The following is a 19,205-nucleotide window of genomic DNA, read 5'->3' on the forward strand; positions in this document are numbered from 1 at the left end:
CGGCTGCTTTTGAAATAACATTGAAAAGGTGCCCGAATCATCCCACAATTACCGGAATTGTTGCCCGTCAGTGACAAACAGAAATACATCAGCTATCACATTCCGCCGACAAATCAACTCAACCCTTACGCCCGGCTTTTTTCCGGTGCGGATCCGAATCACGGAGGGGTTTCTACAGTGGTCGGATTCTCCCGAACCGCAGGGGACCCCACTCGGGAGGACCCGAATCCGGGGAGACCTTGGTTTTTTTTGTCTCGACAACTTTCTCTCCTTCAAGTTGATCAGTGTACGTACGAACTGCGGGGTAACCACAAACCACTTACAATTGGGTGATTGTTCGGCTGATCGTTTGGAGAGCATATCAAAAAACCCCCCATGGGTGAACCAACTGTTATCGATGATGTCCATGTAGTTGCTGATGGTTCTAATAAGCATCGGTAACTCAAGAGCCTTTCTTCGGCAGTCTCAGACGCGGCGTCTGCTTAAAGAAAGGCGCTTTTGTCACTAGAACGAAAACTATCCGAAGAGCTCGTCAACCACGTGAACTTCCGAGTACTGAGATTATACTTCAACATGGCTCAAGCTACACAAAGTCTCTCACCGCTTGGTTTCATTGCCATAGAGGTGGATATACACCGACCACCGGGCGATCCCTACAACGAGCGCACCTGGCCGTTTCCTCTCATCCGTGAAATGGCAGAAGGGTCAACAGTTTCGCAGGTCGTCACGTCTTCTAGCTATGACCCTACATTCATAGACCGTTTTGTGGATGCGGGTCTGCGTTTAGCGGCTAGAGGTTGCGTAGGCATCATCACTAGTTGCGGGTTCCTTGCACTAGCCCAAGCCGAGTGAGTATAATGCCAAACATCATTTGCCATTAACTCAACTCTAAGGAGGAACCCAAAGTCTGATTTGTGAATATGTTAGACTCACCGCAAGGTTGCCCATCCCGATCGCCACGTCGTCGCTAGCCCAACTGCCCTCAATACTACCTCTGCTTCCGCCTGGCAAGAGTGTGGGAGTTCTCACTTATGATGAGTCAAGACTAGGCTCTCAGCACCTTGCAAGCTTTGTGCCCGAACAGGCACTTTCCAAGGTAGTTATCCGCGGAGTGCCTCCCGACGGTCATTTGAGGGGCACAATTGGGAGGGGCGCCCCTTATGTCCATGCAGACATTGAGGCAGAGCTCGTCGCCGTTGCCAAAAGCTTTGTTGCTAGTCGGCCTGACATCAGGATTCTAGTACTTGAATGCACCAATATGCCCCCTTTCTCGGAGGCAATATTCAGAGCACTAGATGGCAAGATTCCTGTTTATGATGTGTACACCATGGGTCAGTGGTTTTACTCTGGGTTAGTGAGACCAACGCCAGTTTATTGGCATGGTTAGCAACATCTGCAATGATGTCAGAGTCGAAGCCTTTATGATGACTCTATGAACGCAATTGGATCACAGCCGAGTCCGTTTCAGCTTGGCATCTCTAAGTTTACCCTAGTGTAAATGAATAGTTCTCCAGTAATCACCACACTATTGTAAGTGCGAATGGATATTGACTTTTCTTCTCTCCCGTGTTTACTAAACACCTCTGTCCACATGCAGTCTCATAATAAAAAGTCGCCTCCTGACTCCTTCAGAATCAACTGATACTCTGGTACAAACTGCATGTACATGATTTCCGGTGTACCCGTGCCATCCTTTGTGTACTGCGCCTCCTCTTCGCCGACAAACGTCTTCTTCAGTCCACCGGCAGCACCGTTGGTTCCAGGAGCAACAGCCTGCTCAACAAGGAACTGAGCCTGGCAACAACGTTCAAGCGCGATGAAGAACGCAGCTGCCTCAGCCACCGTCCCACCGGCGGTGAGTAGTCCGTGGTTTTGGAGGATAATGTTCTTGTTGGTGGGGCCGAGGGCTTCGGCGATATGCTCGCCCTCTTCCTTTGCCAGTACGACGCCACCGAATCCTTCGTAGACAGATAGGTCGTTATAGAACATGCATGAGTCTTTTTGATGGCATAATTAGAACTGCATCCCTCCATAGTAGTGCACGATGAGGTTGGGAGTTGTGGCTTACCTTGGTTAAGCATGTCGATCGGACGTCCGAAAGTACTCCACGCCCGGCCGTAGGGGCTGTGCATGTGGCAGGCGGCGTTGATATCCGGCCTTCTCTTGTGGAGAACGGAGTGAATGGTGAAGCCGGCGGTATTCACCGGCTTGTCTGCACCGCCAATGCGGTTGCCATCCTCATCGATGTGAACCATGTCCGACACCTTTAGCACGCCAAAATGCACTCCATACGGGTTGATCCAGAACGTGTCCGGTCTGATGGGGTCTTACAGGAATTCTCAGCATATTCCTCGCCTGTTTGTATTGATAGTAAAGAGGAAAAGGGAAGAAAGCATACCTCGTAGACTGATGTGCCCACTGCTTCCATCAGAAAAGCCCAACTTGGCAAAGATGCGAAACGCGGCTGCCATCTGTTCCAGCTGCCATTTTCGGGCGGCTTCTTTGGATTCGGGAACCGGGATCTGGTGTAGGCGCTTGACCTTGCCGCTACCCGCCTTGCCCGAGTCCAGCGCCGAACCGAGCGGCGTCGGCGCCGGTGGTGCTTGTGCGGGTGTGGATGCCGTAACGGTTGTGGTGGTTGACATGGTGGGCGATGTGGTAGGTAACGCTCTCAACTGCAATGTGCCTTCAAAGAAGGGGAGGTGGTTTTCCTCGGCTGTGTCTTCTTATCAAACCCTCGTCCTCTCGCGATGTGACCTTGAAAGAATGAGAAAGTCGAGTAAGTGAGCGCTCAGTGGAATACCAAATGGCGGTTACTCCGCATGTGATGGAGAAGAGCGGATAAGCACAACAGCAATGTCGCCATCACTCGGAAACCTCCGACCCTGGCGGTTGGGGACGGTTCATGCCCGACTAAGGCCGCTCCTTGCTTCCGATCCACCTTTCGGCAAGATGGCGAGCTGCCGGCGCCTCCACCGCCCCATATCCGAAGCCACCAAACGGATCGCAGTGACATCTTAGCAGTAGTCTCCGGCGTAAGCCGGACGACGTAGTCGATGACCTTGGTCATGCTTGCTAGAGTAAGTCATCTGACGGCTGTTAGTAACTCATCTCACAGTAGGAAGGTTTGCTGGTCAGACTAATTGTTTTCGTAATGCTCTCGGGAAGAACCATGAGGCCTAACTCTATGCCAGCGTTTTCCCCCGAAGTCATCGTGTGACCCAACTCGACTATGCGCACAGATGATTGTTGGTTACTAGATTTCCTTGATGTTTAATAATCCATGGTATCTAGAAGTTTGCCTCTAAATTATAACTCTCTACTACAGGCTAGTTCTATCTAAGCCTTACTTATCTTCCTACTATACCCGAACATCAACCTTATCGCATCACTCTTATCTTGATCTCTTCCTACTCAGCCATCCTCATCAAGGGATCTTCTTGGTCTTTGAACAACAACTGATTCACAAACCAACACCATCATGTCTACCAGCCTTCTATCCACGCACCGGTCAGGTCCTCCGGGCCATCCGGGACCCGACGCCAACTACGTCGACGCCGACACCCTCCGAACGACCTTTGCGCTCGCAATGTCCGCCATGTACAAGGCCGAGGTGCCCCTCTACGGCGACCTCATCCAAATCGTCCAAACCATCAACAGAGATGCCCAGTCCAAGCAACGCCACGGCCTCGGACACGGCTCGAGCTCCGCAACAATGGAAGCCAGCATCGAGCGCCTAGCCCTCGAACGGCACGGCGCAATCCGCCTCGGCACCCCGCAAGAGCTCCACACCGTCCGCCGCATCTTCGCCCTCCTCGGCATGCACCCCGTCGGCTACTACGACCTCTCCGTGGCCGGCCTGCCCATGCACGCGACCTGCTTCCGCCCGACGTCGCCGCACTCCCTGGAACGCAACCCCTTTCGCGTCTTCACAACGCTCCTCCGGCCCGAGCTGCTCAAGTCTGGCTCGGCGCGAGCCGTTGCCTTAAACCTCCTTGCAAAGCGCGATATCTTTAGTGATGCCCTGTTGGAGCTTCTAAGCATAGCTGAGACGTGTCAGGACGGTCGCCTGACACCAGAGCAAGGGGAGCGGTTCGTGGTGGAGGCGATTCGCACGTTTAGCTGGCAGCCCCTCGCGGCGGCTACGCACGAAGAGTATGCCCTCTTACGGAGCGAGCATCCCATCTTGGCGGATATCGCGTGTTTCCGCTCGTCGCACATTAACCACCTCACGCCGAGAGCCCTGGATATCAATGCCGCGCAAGCGGCCATGCTTGCCGCGGGTATGGCTGTTAAGAGCCGTATCGAGGGCCCGCCGGTGCGCAAGTGCCCAATCTTGTTGCGTCAGACGAGTTTCCTTGCGCTACAGGAGGGTATTCGCTTTGCTATTTCGGGAAGAGACGAGTTTGTGGATGGTTTCCATAAGGCTCGGTTTGGTGAGATTGAGGAGAGGGGAGCTGCTGTTACGCCTGCAGGCAGAAAGCTCTATGACGAACTATTGGAGGAAGCAATGGCAATAGTACAGAAAGAGGGGGAATCTTCTGATGCGAAGTTGGTGGACGAGACATTTGTAAAGGTCTTTGAAAAGTTCCCCGATAACTGGGACGAGCTGCGGCGGCAAGGGCTCGTTTACTCGGACTATCGATGCGCAGAAAACGCCAAAGAGAAGCTGCACAGCTTGGAAAATATCGATACAGCAGACCCGGCTTCTCTCTTGGATCGGCTCGTCTCCGAGGGTGTGCTCGAAGCGGTGCCCATCACGTACGAAGACTTCTTACCCTTTTCGGCTGCCGGCATCTTCCAGTCGAATATCCAGGCCGGGGCTAGCCCAAGCAAACCTACGATAGGAGAGGATGAGTCGACGCGACCCGATGTAGATGGCTACGAGAAGGCTTTGGGGAGAGGTATCCTCAACGCAAACGACTTGTATGCGCAAGCGCAGATGAAGAGCTTGCATACCTGCGCGGAAGAGCTTGGTTTGAGTATGGACATGATTCCACGGCTTTACTAATGCCTGGGAGCAGGATTCCAAGTAGACACGTAGAGAATTTGCTCATGCTTTTTGTTCTGCCAGGATGTTTGGCTTGCATTTCATCACAATGATTGGAGAGATTGATGATATTTGTTGCAAGCTTGTTAGCCTCATTTCGCTCAGCCGGTGTATCTCGGCGCCCCTAATTATAATACCATCCTCGTTCATCGTAATTCATGGCATCTGTTCCGACGTGTCGGCAACAACTGCTAATAATCTCGAACACCTTGAAGCAACTCTTGCACCAGCCACTCCGACTCTTGCGGAATCGACAAGTCGTCCAATCCCATAATCCAATCCTGCATCGACGGCGCCGCACCACCACCAAAAGCGGCATGCATATCTCCCGCTACCGGACCCGACTCAATCGCAGGTAACGAAGTATTACCACTCGGCGCCGCCGCCGCCGCCGGTTTCTGCCCATCATTACAAACCATACTGATCGTCCTCTGCGACAGCGCCTCAAACATATCCCGGTACGACGTCGCCAGGTTCCAACGCTCGGCAATGATAATAAGAACGGTGGTGCACGCCATACACGTCGTCACCACATCAGCCTGCCTCGTCGAGTCCCGGACGCGCTTGGAGCGCCATAGGCAGTAGAGATACGTCAGCCCGCCCAGGAAGAGGATGTGCAGGCTGCCCCAGGTAAACTGGACCGAGGAGGACTGGTAAACGCGGCGGTAGAGCATGCACATCTCCCTCGCGCGCACCGCGCACTCTTCCAGCACCCGCTCCGTGGCTTCGTTGTCGTTGAGGTTTCCTCCGTGACCTGTGTTGTCCGCCGTAGACTGGTTTGCTGCGGATGATCCTCCCATCATGTAGTGGCGGTATAGCAATAGGATCGAGTGGTCGTAAGCGAGTTGGAACCAGGAGCGAGAGGTGAAGACTGACAGTGGGTGCGCCCTTGAGTAGTTTAGCTGATCGGGAGTTTTTGCACGCCACTCCTCTAGTTCATGGCGGAGACTCTCTATTGTAGCTGTATTTCCGCAGCCGCAATGTCGAGTCGTGGGGGGGTATAGGTTGTCGCTGATCTTCGTCCACAGACGTCTTAGTTTGATAGCGTGGATGAAGCCGGTCATGAGTGTCGGCGGGTCTGTATTGGATGTTCGTGAGGCTGACAAGAGTCCTCCCGAAGTCACATTCTCATCATCGATATCCAGTGGTAACTGCGCTCCTCGTTAGTATTTTATAACCAGAGGCTATCGCGAGAGATACGAAGAGAGGAAAAGCCTCACCTCAACATCGATAGAATCATCCGGAATACCAACTGGGCGGCCTAGTGTAAACGCAACGACTCTGTCAATGTCATACGCGACCCAGAAACACCTCTTGGACATTTCCTTAGTCAAAGCATCTGTATTTCTGTGATATCTCTCGGCACTTCGGTGGTAGCCGAGCTCGATACAATGGCGTATAGCCATACCAGAGACTTTCCTAAGAGACTGTCAAACCGGCATCATAATTTCAAGTAGACGCTTGACTTACCATAGACTTACACCAACAGGTGATCTGATAGAATACACAGCACAGGCTAGTATTGCCTGGATGGACTCTAGGCTGTCAAGGTCCAAGACTGCCGAGATGTGATCCAAGGCCATTGGATAGTAAGCCTGCCGACTCCTGCGTCAATATTCTTCGTCGCATAATACGCCAACTCCACGAAAGAGTAGAGCATACCTCAGCAGCATCATAATGGTTTTGACCAAGGACTAAAGACCCTATTGAATATACCTGAAAGTCGTATTAGAGCACTGCCGATCTCCTCACAGCCATGTCACGAGCTCTCCAAAGGTCCGGCTTACCATTAACACGAAGAAAAGTGTTGATCCGTTGACACTGCTCAGATCTCCGTCGAGACTCGCCTTTAGACATGTCTCTTCCCAAATCCGGAACGTCGGCTTATGCAGAAATGGGTACTGGGGATGTATGTTGTTAAAGTACGCTTCTGACAAGTTTGCCCTCAGTATCGGCGACGGTAACCTCAACGGAACCTCTCGGACAACTTCCGGATTGATATCCTTCCCCCGGCCTGCATGGCTATGCTGCGAGCTCCCGCCAGTGCTGGCAAGGCCCATGGTCGCGCTGACGATGCGCGAAAAGGAAACAGCGGAAGAAGGACCAAAGTAATGCGGCTCTCGGCCGGCCGCGCTTAGACAGAGCAACGCAACCTCTGACGACAAGGTATCGACATGATGGTCGTCAACATCTGGAGAAGGCGCACGTAATGCCCGCGAGAAGTCCACGTCTTCGAATGATGAAGGCTGAGCCTGGAGGTTCGGGGCGAGGGCAGATGGCATGTGCATGATGGGCATTGCTTGCGTGGGACCGCCGTTGTGCGAGGCGGCGGCGGCGTTTTGGTTTGCTTCACGACCACGACTGCCACCACCCTCGTGATTGGCACCAAAGTGATCGAGAGCGACCTCGGGCCGGGCCTGCTGTAAGAGACCTTCGAGATAGGCAACGCGGGCCTCCAGCGACTTCATGTAGTCGCGCGGGCGATGTAAGCCGGTGCCGGGGTCTTCTACCAGGCAGTCTGGTTTTTTCCACATTAGATGAAGTTCATTATGCCGTCTCATGTTGCTATTGGACCTTACCTCGTCCAGTCCTCACGCAGTTCTGGCACTTGGGACTTTGTCCGTCGCACTATGAACGAGTCAGTCAGCTCGGTTGTGTCTTTTGCAGATCTACTAGAAGACAGTTGAATGTTACCTTGAGCTTCTTTTGCTTGCAGCCGATGCAGGCCAACATGGTGCGCTCGCCGAGTCGCGGGCGTTTGGCCTGATGGGTGCTGCCGGTTCTTTGGCCACTCATTGTGAAGGGAGGAGGGGAAAAGAAGACCAGCGTGTTCTAGACGAAATGGAAAACGAGAGGAAATGCCCAACGGCGCGGAACCGCCGATCTGCACAGTGGAGACTTTGAGAGTCAGATATCGCAACGGTTTGAAAGCATGTAAACGAGCATGGAGACCTGTCGTCCGGGAAAGTCTGGGGTACGTTTGCCGTATGTGTCAGCACTCGATTTCCGCATAGTTGTTGGCTCGGACAATAATAGGGGGGCACGGAGGCGGGGTGTGCCGGAGGGCCGCGCTACCGTTATCTCGTGCGGAGACTGGTGGGAACGAGTTAGCACTGGTCGTCTGTTCGGAAAGTTCCTGGTCTCCCCTGAAGTGCGATGTTCTGCGTTGTAAGTACACCTGTTAGTGCACGGAGATGGACGTCGAGTTCGGCCGGGATTGTCTGCTTTCCGGCATCGGAGGAGTTCAGCTAGCCAAGCTGGTTTGTTATGAGTGGAAGCATATGACCGATGTTTGAAAGTTCAGCCAACAATAGGCGAACCATATTGTTGTTCCTCCCGTGTTTGCCTTGCGTGCATGTACTATATATCATTGAGGCCATCCACACAATGACAGAAGGTGGAATCAATTGTGCTTGCAACGAAGACTTGACCCACAGGATCCACCGCTACAGGTCTTAGTCAACTCACGCTTTGGAACTTTCAACTTCCACAGTCTCTATGGCTCAGTCGGTAGAGCGTTGGTCTCATATCCATACATATGACTCTAGATCATCTAGAGATATCCAAAGGTCGCAAGTTCGAGCCTTGCTAGGGACATTTCCTTTTGGTTTTGCCACTATTTACTACCCGACACATCATTTATCGCCAGAACTCAACTACCTAAGCATCAATCGATGGTCAGGTACTGGCTCACTCACTTTTCCCCTTCTTTTCTCCATCCAGCAAGCATAGGACTAGCTCTTTATGTCGACAACACAAAGGCAGAAAAGAACCGGGTTTACAGAGGAAAGACATACATTTCTACTTGACTTTCTATCTTGGTTGATTCAATGACATGCATGGTTCCGAGAAGGGAACTAAGAACCAGTCCGAGAAACAATCCAATGTGTCTTTCCTTTCTTTCTTCTTTGGTTTTCCGACCAGCCTGTATGTAATACCTACATTCCGATCGGTTGCGCCGAGCCATGTTCCCTGGCCCGCGTTGAGCAGCGATAAAAATAGTAACCACTACTTTATCCAAACAGATTCACCCGCTGCCTTCAAGGTTAGCACTTTAAACCCGCTAAACAACACCTGCGGAACGCACTGTAAGTAAGTACTTAATAACCTGCAGCATAACATCGCAGCGGCATGTTTTAGTTACACAACACCATCGTCCAACGTCGAGAGAAAGACCACCGATAACTTCATCCAAGCGTAGCAAAACCCCCATGATCAATCGTCCGGATAACTCGGGATGCTGCTAAGCCCTCGGCTACGCAGAAATGGGGCAGCAAATGGCAGCTATCGTTCGCCAAGTCTGAAAGCTTTCGCCATCCCACCACACGTGTCATTTAACTGGAGCTTCTGTATTCGTAGATGCAGCGGGCGCACGCGTCACTCCTGAAAGTGAGTGAGTTTGACGTGGGGGCTCAACTCACTCTCCCCAAAACACCAAAACCGCAACACATACATGCACTAGATAAATCATGAGGAAATTCTTCAGAGAAGCAAAGCAAAAGATCGAGGCAGAAATCGCCTCCATCACCGGCGACGATGAGCCCCAACAGCAGCAGCCGCCGCCGCAACATCAACAGCAGTACTATCCCCCTCAACCGCCGCATCAGGGGTTCGAGAGAGCGGTATTCGCTCATTTCATGGTTCGTCAGGTCCTCACGGAGGCCTCCTCAACACCACACTATGAGATGCAAACATGAAACTGACACACATCAACAGCTGAGCAATACCTGCGAGTACACCGTGGACGAGTACAAAGTCGACATTGGCCTAGCCCAGCAGGCGCACATTGACGCCTTTGTCCTAAACTTTGGCATCCACGAAGAAGCCATCGTGAGGCTCCCCGACGTCTTCGCCGCCGCCGAGCAGACGGGTTTCAAGCTCCTCTTATCCTTCGATTACGAAGGAGCAGGAGCATGGCCCAAGGAGCGCGTCATCGAAATCGTCAGCAGAGTGAGTCTCAATCTCCCCGAACCTTCAATCAAAAGTCCGAGATACTAACCCTCCTCCCAAAAGTTCGGCCCCTCACCAGCCTACTTCAAACGCGGCCATCAGCCCATCGTCTCAACTTTCGAAGGCGTCGGCAACGCAGCCGACTGGCACGAGATCAAGGCCGCGACGAACTGCTTCTTCATCCCCTCCTTCTCCTCCATCGGCGCCGACAACGCCCTCAAGACGGGCGTCACCGACGGCCTCTTCAGCTGGGCCGCCTGGCCCCACGGCAACGCGCGCAAGATGGACGAGGGGCTCGACGCATCGTACCGCCACGCCCTCGGCCCGCACCGCCCTTACATGGTCGCCGTCTCCCCTTGGTTCTACACCAACCTGCCCACCTGGAACAAGAACTGGGCGTGGAAGGGTGATGACCTGTGGAACGATCGATGGAATGAGATTTTGGCCATGAGGCCCGAGTATGTGCAGATTGTGAGTTCACACACACACACACACACACACACACACACACACACGAAACCCACTTTTGGGGAGCATGACATTGACCACAGACAACACAACAGCTCACCTGGAACGACTTTGGAGAATCGCACTACATAGGCCCCCTCCACGAGAAACAATTCGGCGCCTTCGAATACGGCCAAGCCCCCTTCAACTACGTCCGCGACATGCCCCACAACGGCTGGCGCCTCCTCCTCCCCTTCCTCGTCGACCTCTACAAATACGGCACCGCCACCGTCCGCCGCGAGGGCCTCGTAACCTGGTACCGCCTCCACCCGGCCCACGCAGGCGACGCCGGCGGCACGACGGGCAACACCTCCTCCCACGGCCAGGAGCTCTTCCACCCGTCCGAGATCATGGAGGATAAAATCGTCTTCTCGGCGCTGCTGACGGGTCCCGCGCAGGTTACCGTGAGCGTGGGCGGCGTCGCCGAGGAGGCCCGCTGGGACGAGGATGATGGGACTCCTGCGCGTGGTGGCGTGGGCGTGTATCACGGTAGTGCGCCGTTTAATGGTCGGACTGGCGAGGTTGTCGTGACTGTGCACCGCGGCGGGGACGTTGCGGCTCAGGTGCAGGGGCGGCCTATAACAACGGAGTGCCATCATGGAGGAATGAATAATTGGAACGCTTGGGTTGGCGCCGCCGAATCTCATGTGGAAACACATGCTGTTGCGTATTTGGGTTAGTCGCGATGATATAGACCATAGATAACCAGGATAAACGCTAGAGATGAGAACCTGTGGTGTTTGACACAGCACAGTAAGACGCATATTTGTTGTTCAGAGTAGTTTGGGTTTTTAATCACACTTAGTGTGAGACCAGGTATTATTCACAACCAGAACCTGAAAAAAATGAGCTGCATCTGCGGCGCTGTGTCGCCTTGCAGCCTTGCAGATGAGGGGGGATCCTACAGATACATATCCAGAACACCATCCCGCCAACCGCTCCCCGTCTGTACAAATCGCAAAAAGCCAGTGAAAAAAGTATAGACATCTTGAATGCGATCACGGAGAAGCACCCCGTGACGGCCTTGAACCTGCCCCTGGGAACCAAGCAGACGCTCCCCTACACTTGTGGCATCATCATGAGACCGGGTATTGCCATTCACCCGTCGTCTTGTTCATGTAACCGAGCTGCTCGGCTGCTGCCGTGAAGTCCTACTCCTCGTGCACGCTGACCATGGTACCGTTCCCCTTAGCAGACTTCTTACCAAGTTTCAGCATGCTGAGCCTCTTTCTGACGCTTCCACGCTTGACGATGCCAAGTGCGTCCACAGGTCGTTCGTCCTTGTACTCCCGCTCCTTCTCTGTCAAGTTCGTTCCCGCGTCTGAACTGCGCCGTCCGCCCGAGTCCGTGACCCATTCGCTGGTGGCATCGTTACTGCCTAGAACCCGCGGTATGTCGCTGGACGGAGCTCGGAAGAAGCTGCTGCGACGGTTGGCGTTGCTTGTAATGGTCACGTTGTCTTGTGTCTTACTGAAGCTTCGGCTGCGGTGGCTAACGGTGTCCTCAGCTTCCGGTGTCGTTTGAGGGTCGCTGGGGGTCTGTTGCAATACTGGAGATTCCTTCTTACGGCCTCCCAAGAAGCTCAGACGCGTGCCACGCCCTTGGCGGATGGCAACTGGCTGGACCGTCGAGACTTCTTCGACAGCGACTCCGTTCGTCATGGCACCAGCAATGCTCTGCGGTTGGGGCGATACTTGTTCGGTAGATGGTGACGACCGCCTGTATGTCGGCGAAGCATTGGCGGACTCCCGTGATGGCTGCTGAGGAGCGAAGAGGGCAATCTCAGGCGCAAATGTGCTTTCAAAGTCTGTAACGTATTAGTATGAAGCGCCTAGGCAAGAGGTCATGAGCAAGAAGGACTTACATCGTTGAAGTTCCTCGTGCCTTTCGTTGAGGATTTCGTTGGAACTTCTAGAAAAGGTTGCGAGGCACCGCTTGATCATGATCGCATGGTCTACGAGCGCCATCTTAATCGCGTTGTCTTCAGGGTCAAGCTCAGGCTCAACCTCTTCTTCTTGAAGCACATCGTCCTCGTCATCCTCGGGTTCTGCACGGGACGGCAGTAATTGACGATAACATGCCACGCTATTTTCCGAATCTGGGTTGACCGACACACTTACTGCATCGACGAGCAGCTGTGCATTCTCTTCGTCGCCCTCGGTAATCCGCTTCTCGATCACTGTCATTTCCTGCGTCTTCCTTACAATCCGCTCTAAGCCGGTCTGGCGGGCACTGAGTTTGATCTCCTCGGTATGCACGATTTCGCTGCGGCGAAGAATTGTCGGGAATGGGTCGGCAGTGGTGAATACCATCTTCTCCGCAAAGTGTTCCTGAACAGGGCCAGATGTGCTGCGCTTAGAAGACACCGAGAAGCTCTGAGGGTGGGCGGATACCAGGTAATCGCGGATTACTTGGGCAACGCGAGCACGCTGGAATACTTGGTGTGACAGATCGCGGTGCGGTGTGATGGCAGAAACGACCAGGAACTGGCCTTCGACATCGTCGACATCGCCACCGGTGACGATCTGAGCGGATGGGTACTGCTCCTGCATGCGATCGGTGAAGGCAGAGGCGCGCTCGGTCGGCGAGCCTTCATACACAAACTCCTTGTCACGGAGGCTAGAGGGGAAGCCCAGTCCTTTGTATACCACTTTGAAATACTTGGGCACCAGCTTATCGCTCTTGGAAATAGTTTCGTAAATCGTGGCAATGGCTCGCTCGGTTCTGGCCAGTTTGACAAAGTCGAAGACGTTGCTCTCGTACTGAATCCGGAGTTCCTGGTAGGCAGCTAAAGCGCTAGTCCAGGCCTCACCCTCTTCGAAGTGCTTGATCATGTCGAAGTAGATGCGTTCCTTGCGCTCGAATGAGGTTTGGATGGGGAATTCCGGGTCATCCAAAGCAGTCACTTGCTTCGTAGGGTCCCAGTCATAGAGGTCAGCGTGCAAACGAAGGGCCAAGCCAGCTTCGCAGTGGTTCCTCGCCTCGCCCTGAAGAATGGCCAACTGATGGACGTATCTGATGAAGATTTCCTCCTTCTGCATGTCGCGGAGGAACTCCATCAGGCGTAATCGGTTGATCAGGTGGGATGCTTCGCTCGTGTTATCGCTGCTGTGTACGGCAACGAGAAGATCCAGGAACTCGTCGACAGTTGCCATCAGGTCACGAATACCGGCGTAGAGAGGCTCGTCGGGAACGCTCGACAGCGGCGCAAATCTCTCCAGGACCTCGTTGACGAACAGCTTCTGCAGTATGCTTTCCGTCAGGGGCTTGGACTTGAAGTAGTGGTCGAGGCAGTCAATCATCTCGGTCTGGATGACGGACAAGTCTTCGCTCAGGGTCCATTCGCTGACAATCATTGTCTGCAACACCTCCACGGCCATGCGTCGCAAACCTTCGTGGACACTAAGACAAAGCTCGACGATGGGGCCAACAAGGGTAGGGACGTATTGAACCTGGTAGCCACCCATCTTGGATAGGCCATATCGTGCACGCTCGTCGCTACTCGTCTCCCAACCAATGGCCTCCCAAGTTCGTCTGAGCAGTTCAGCGCCATGTTCTCGCACGTCGCCAGCAATCTTCCAGACTGCTCTCCGCTTCTGCTCAGGGAAGGTCTCCAGAGCCAGAGATGGGCTCCCAACAAGCTTCAGCATTGTCGTGAAGAACATCTTCCAAAGTTCCGTATTGAAGTTTTCGGCTTCGTCGGGGTGGGGGAGGAAGGACTCGAGCAGTATGCTGGACAAATACTGCAAGGTTCTCATCGTGGATTTGTGGTGATATATGTAGACACTCAGCCATTCGTGTGGGAATGCCTCGCCCATCAAGATGCTCATATGCACGCGAAGGGTGTTCTCGAGGAGGGCAGTCAGGTCTCCTTCTGTTAGTTCCAGCTGCATGCCGCTCGGGGAATTCGAAACTGCCGACAAAATTGCAGAAAGCTCAACCAACGCTTCGTCAAAAGTAGACTCCTCCGCAATAGGCTTGGAGGGAAAGGGGTATGAAGTAGGGAAAAGAAGTGAAAGACGGCTGCGAGGCTTGCTCGAAGTGGCCACGATAGAGAGGTACGAATCAATGATCTTTGGTAGGTAGTCGGGGATCTCAGGGCCGAGGTTGTCGATCTGACCGGCAAGGATTGAGCAACAAAGACGAACTTGCTCCTTCCAGGAATCAGTGACGTCCTCATTATGACCCCAGTGCGGCGCGATCCATCGGACGGTATTGGCCGTGAGAGCTGACTTTTGTTCAGGGTGAGAAAATATATCCAGCTTGGAGTAGTTGATGATGAGCACAAGCTTGTACAGGACCAGCTTGCCCTTAACAAGCGAACACGAGTCGAGAAAATCGATAGCAATGTGCAAAATCTCCTCGGTCGTCAGGAGTCCAGTCAACTCTGGCAACCAAGTGTGAAAGTGTTGAACAGCTAACGTCTGGCTGCCAACAAGGACAGGTGCGTTGCTACGCATCATGGAATCAAGAGCTTTGAAGATGTTCCTCAATTCCCGAGTGAAACCAGGGGTGGAGTGCGAAGTCGTGATGCCTATCCCGGCTTCCTTGGCCTTTTGCTGGCCTCGCGCGTGGGTGATGAACTTGAGAATGTGTCGCACGACCTTGAAAGTGGAGCGGAGCTTCCTCGAAGTCTGGGCCTCGGTAGGCTTCTCCAGCAGGCGAGTGAACGATCTCACGAGACAGGCCGTGGCGAACGGGTAGTTGAAGCGGTTCTCCGCATAGTGGTCGACAAGTGGGCCGAGATTGAATCGTCTGTCATGCACAATGCCCAGGACTCTAACCAGTGCAGTGAATACAAGGTCTTCGTATTCGTCGTTGCCCGAGTGTTCCACCAGGACGCCGAAGAGACCATCAAGAACGTCGCTAAGGAGCTTGACAACCTCGATTTCGGGAACGAAGATCAGATGCTTTAGTAACATCGGGATATCCTCCTTGGGAGCCTCTTTCCATTTGAGCAGGCCCAAGACGATGCGATCCTGGGAAAATCGTGTGCTGCATAGGTATGTGTCGACTCGAAGGAGCGCAAGAGGACCGGTTACCTCGGAAGAGTGTTCGTCGTTTCCTCTAGCACTCCATTGCAGTGATAGATAACCCCCTTTGCCGGTCGGGCCAGCTTGAGCCGTCGAGGTAAATTCATCCGTCTTGTATAACAGCAGGGCATGTGCTCCGTCTCGGACAAAAGCTTCTTGGTTCCACAGTGGCATGTGGGCAACCGCGAACGGCGCATTCGGCATGTCGGATAGAAACATGACTATGTGCGAAGTGAAGACATCTTCTGGTGGAACAGCAAGTCGGACAGTCTGACTCCAGTGCTCCCCCCTCTCAACAGCCACAGACTTCCACGTGGTGATTCCTTCGGTGTTGGACGAAGAAAAGATGCAGTTCGGAATCTTCTCCCCGCCTGTTCTCCGTACCTCAAGTGTAACCTGTAGGTTATTCCCATGAACACTCCCAGAGAGTATGGCGGGGTTGCCTGCATATCTGGACAACAGATTTTGCTTGGAGAGCGCAGCAGTATCGAGAGTAACGTAAATGTCCGATCTAGCTTTTGTAGGCGCGCCAGAGAAGCCCATCTTGTTTGTTTTGCGAATGCCAGCCAACAAGGTTGGCGTCATCTTGACCAGCGCATCCACATCCGGGTGATTGAAGGACTTGAGATGCACCTGTACGCGCTCGGTTCGGCGCGACTTTTCGTAATGCCCACTCTTGCTGTCCATGAGGTCTCGGATAAGGGTATCCCACTCCTCGTGGAGACCCTGCTTCTCTGTCGGTAATGTTGGTGATGGCGACCAAATGCTCACGACCTGTTCCACATCTTCGTCCTGCTTCATGACCGCATTGAGTTTCAGAACACCAATTCCCACCGTCCGTTCGGCCATGTGGAAACCTGAGCCGCCGTCGAATGAGCCGCGCTGTCTGGAACCGGCAGTGCTGGGAGGTGCGGCACTGTCTTGGCTCTCGTCCTGTGTCGGGGGGCGACCCTCGGGCTGTTCTGTTAATGAATCAAGCTTCGGTGTGGCATTTCCTCTGGAGAAGGCTGAGCGCCCACTCTTGGACCCCCACATCAGACTTCTTCTAGAAGGTTTATTGCCACTCGCAGAAGGTGGCTTTGTGGGATCTTTGGAATATCCTCCACCCTGAGACTTGATGCCAGAACGAGAGTCCGGCTTCCCGCTGGGAATAACTTGCTGGCTCGAACGCACCTTGACGACGAGGTATAGCTCGGTCTCCGCCGATGCAACGTCGCCAATGTCTTGTGCTGAAAGATCGGCGAATATTGTTCTAGTTTGACCCGATTTCGCCAGACTTCCTATCGTTCCCCCGGGTGGTATGTCAATGATGAAGCATTCGGTGAGAGCGGCGGGCTGCCCTCCCACCGGCTTTGCTACAAGATAAACTACCAGTGATGTCTCCTCGGCTGATGCGCCGGCAAATCCCTTCACGTCAACAAGCAGGTGGTGCAGGGCCGTCGGTTCTACGGTGGGCACTGGTGGCTCATCCAGAACGCTCATAACGGACTGCAGCTTCGTAACGTCGACTACCGAATCATCGCCCGTCAATACTCGTCCCCGGTCTGCGGGGTCTCGAACAATGACCTCCCCTCCACATAGCTTATTCACCCGCACCAGGTCCCAGACTGTCTTTTCGCGCAACTTGTCATATTCATGTCGTGTGAGGACGTTGTGGAGGAACTGTTGTCGGCTAAGATTCAGCGTTTGGATCAATTGCGAAAGCTTCTCCAGGCGAGGGTATTGGCGAGATAAGAGTAGGCCATGTAGATTGGTGGAATGCCACTCTCGGAGACAGCTGGCAATTTCGTCAATAAGCGGTTCAGCTGCTGATGTTGGGGTTTCGTCGCCAATCTTGAGCATCGGTACGGGTGCGGCCGGCCGTGGGGCGTCAGGATCGCGCTTGACGGGGATGGAAAGTCGACCCTGAGTGCCGTTGGGTAGTTCCCCAAGCGGTTTGCGTCCCTTGATCTCGATTCTGGAGCCTTTGGACCCTCGTGAGCTTCCTAGAGATTTATGACCGTCTTTCAATTTGGGTTTCTCGGTAGCTGTTGGCGTCAATCCGCTCTTTCCCGAGTCGCTGCCGAGTTGAACATCGCCAGCGGCAGCAGCATCATCGCTTGTAGCATCGTTCAGGTCTTCCGTGTCGTCAGATTCACCCAAAACCTCGCGAACCTCGACGCAACTTCGGGGGAAGATGCCACTAAAAACGCGGGCTTCGAGTGTTTGGCCCTTTACGGAAGTCAGTCCGGCCAGCAGACTGGGTGGAGCTACCAAGTAGCCACGCAACCAGTTGCCATCTGGGGTTTCTTCAATGATGTAGAGCTCATCGCCTAGTTCGAGGGGGAGATCGGCCGGGCCCGAGGCGGCGAAAGGAAATGTCGCAACGGCGAAGGCAATGCGAGGAAGAGGCTGCCAGGGCATTGAAGGCTCGGTTCGTCGACGACGTGCGCAAAGATGTGGTCGGTATGTGGAAGAATGAAGGACGATGGGGACGAAAACCGATGAACCTGTAACAAATACAGCTTAGCACAGAGCCCAGATCGCACGGCAAAGGATACGGGAGGATGGTGATCGATCGCGAACCTGTGGGACCCTGGCAGGGCTGTTTCTGGTGTTGAGGTGGCCTCGTGGAGACGATCGGCTATCGCTTCATCAGGAACAATCGACACGGGCCGGGTTCGTGTGGTTTTGGTTCAGCGATCCGAAGAAGTGGTTGCGAGGGGGCAAGCAACGTAGGCGAGGAAGAGGGTGAGAGAGAGAGCGATATGGCGCAGGTTCGATCGAAGGGCTTAGCGTTTGGCGTTGCTTGAATTGGGACGACAAGGGCGGCGTTGATGTGTTGCTTGCAGTCTTGCAGTACGGTGCAACGGCGACTACAGCATGTGGCTTCTATCTCGAGTCTGGCGTTCGTGTGAAGGCGAATGGAGCAATTGGGTATCCGTAATTTTTCTCGCAGGGAAATTCGGCCGGCCTAGGAGAGCAGAAGAGGGTCGGCAGAGGAGGAGGGGGTCGGTGGGTTGGGTGGTTGGACTGGGGGATAAGGGACGGGGTATCAACAATGAATATGATTGCAGGCAAAAGGCGAAAAGAAAGCGACAAAGTTGTTCAAGGGTCGTATCGTGGTTCGGGGGACCCAAGCGGTATGTTCCTGGTTATTGCCTCTGTGATGGTCGTGTATCAGATCAGGGCGACGGATGGCGGGTTCAACGGCTGACTACTGCTGCTTTGGGCAGACGGACAGACAGATGAATCAAGGGAGGAATTGGCAGATGGCGGGAAAGGGGAGGAGGTGAGAAAAAAAAAGTCATGAGAGACACCAAACGGTCCTTGACTACCTACGTTGGGCTACGTTTAGATGTGAAGAATTTCCTGGCATGAGCGACAACGAACAATGAACATTGAGCATTGGGACGCGCAGCCGTGTGGTGCATTGAGCAGTAAGGTACATACCACAAGCCCAGACCAACGGAAAGCAAGAGCCCCTGAAGCACACAGCAGGGACAGCCAGGAAAGGGAAGGCACCTCCCAATTGTTGTGTGTGCCTGCACGGAGTATGTGCCTGAGCCTTGCTGTGAGTGGCTGGTGGAGAGCATTGGGGAGAATTGATTTGGGCTGGGCTAAAGCTGGACTGCAGTCTGATTGGCTAGATGAGGCTCAAAGAGCACGAGGTGTGGTGGGTCTAT

The 19,205-nt window shown here is 53.8% G+C and overlaps 6 protein-coding genes across 6 annotated transcripts; 3 read left to right on the forward strand and 3 right to left on the reverse strand.

Moving 5' to 3' along the window:
* Positions 1–573: 573 nt before the first annotated feature.
* On the forward strand, positions 574–1,387 carry CTAM01_10245 (uncharacterized protein; the record flags this gene model as incomplete). Its single annotated transcript, XM_060526261.1, has 2 exons — positions 574–848; positions 928–1,387. 2 exons carry the CDS (start codon positions 574–576, stop codon positions 1,385–1,387), a joined length of 735 nt encoding a protein of 244 aa, XP_060379034.1.
* Positions 1,388–1,599: 212 nt separating this feature from the next.
* On the reverse strand, positions 1,600–2,645 carry CTAM01_10246 (class II Aldolase and Adducin domain-containing protein; the record flags this gene model as incomplete). Its single annotated transcript, XM_060526262.1, has 3 exons — positions 1,600–1,997; positions 2,069–2,326; positions 2,399–2,645. 3 exons carry the CDS (start codon positions 2,643–2,645, stop codon positions 1,600–1,602), a joined length of 903 nt encoding a protein of 300 aa, XP_060379035.1.
* An 836-nt stretch (positions 2,646–3,481) lies between these two features.
* On the forward strand, positions 3,482–5,011 carry CTAM01_10247 (uncharacterized protein; the record flags this gene model as incomplete). The annotated part of the gene is made up of 1 exon (XM_060526263.1): positions 3,482–5,011. The coding sequence occupies one exon, from the start codon at positions 3,482–3,484 to the stop codon at positions 5,009–5,011; it is 1,530 nt and encodes a 509-aa protein (XP_060379036.1).
* A 230-nt stretch (positions 5,012–5,241) lies between these two features.
* Positions 5,242–7,846, reverse strand: CTAM01_10248 (uncharacterized protein; the record flags this gene model as incomplete). Its single annotated transcript, XM_060526264.1, has 7 exons — positions 5,242–6,201; positions 6,271–6,469; positions 6,521–6,645; positions 6,713–6,766; positions 6,838–7,568; positions 7,630–7,678; positions 7,745–7,846. The coding sequence occupies 7 exons, from the start codon at positions 7,844–7,846 to the stop codon at positions 5,242–5,244; spliced, it is 2,220 nt and encodes a 739-aa protein (XP_060379037.1).
* A 1,673-nt stretch (positions 7,847–9,519) lies between these two features.
* CTAM01_10249 (glycosyl hydrolase family 71) lies at positions 9,520–11,187 on the forward strand (the record flags this gene model as incomplete). The annotated part of the gene is made up of 4 exons (XM_060526265.1): positions 9,520–9,690; positions 9,767–10,000; positions 10,064–10,471; positions 10,552–11,187. The coding sequence occupies 4 exons, from the start codon at positions 9,520–9,522 to the stop codon at positions 11,185–11,187; spliced, it is 1,449 nt and encodes a 482-aa protein (XP_060379038.1).
* A 471-nt stretch (positions 11,188–11,658) lies between these two features.
* CTAM01_10250 (SH3 domain-containing protein) lies at positions 11,659–17,943 on the reverse strand (the record flags this gene model as incomplete). Its single annotated transcript, XM_060526266.1, has 2 exons — positions 11,659–12,314; positions 12,372–17,943. The coding sequence occupies 2 exons, from the start codon at positions 17,941–17,943 to the stop codon at positions 11,659–11,661; spliced, it is 6,228 nt and encodes a 2,075-aa protein (XP_060379039.1).
* Between the last annotated feature and the right edge of the window lie 1,262 nt (positions 17,944–19,205).

The sequence above is a fragment of the Colletotrichum tamarilloi genome, assembly GCF_030869305.1.
Source record: "Colletotrichum tamarilloi strain Tom-12 chromosome Unknown Scaffold_46.1, whole genome shotgun sequence".
Taxonomy (NCBI): Eukaryota; Fungi; Ascomycota; class Sordariomycetes; order Glomerellales; family Glomerellaceae; genus Colletotrichum; species Colletotrichum tamarilloi.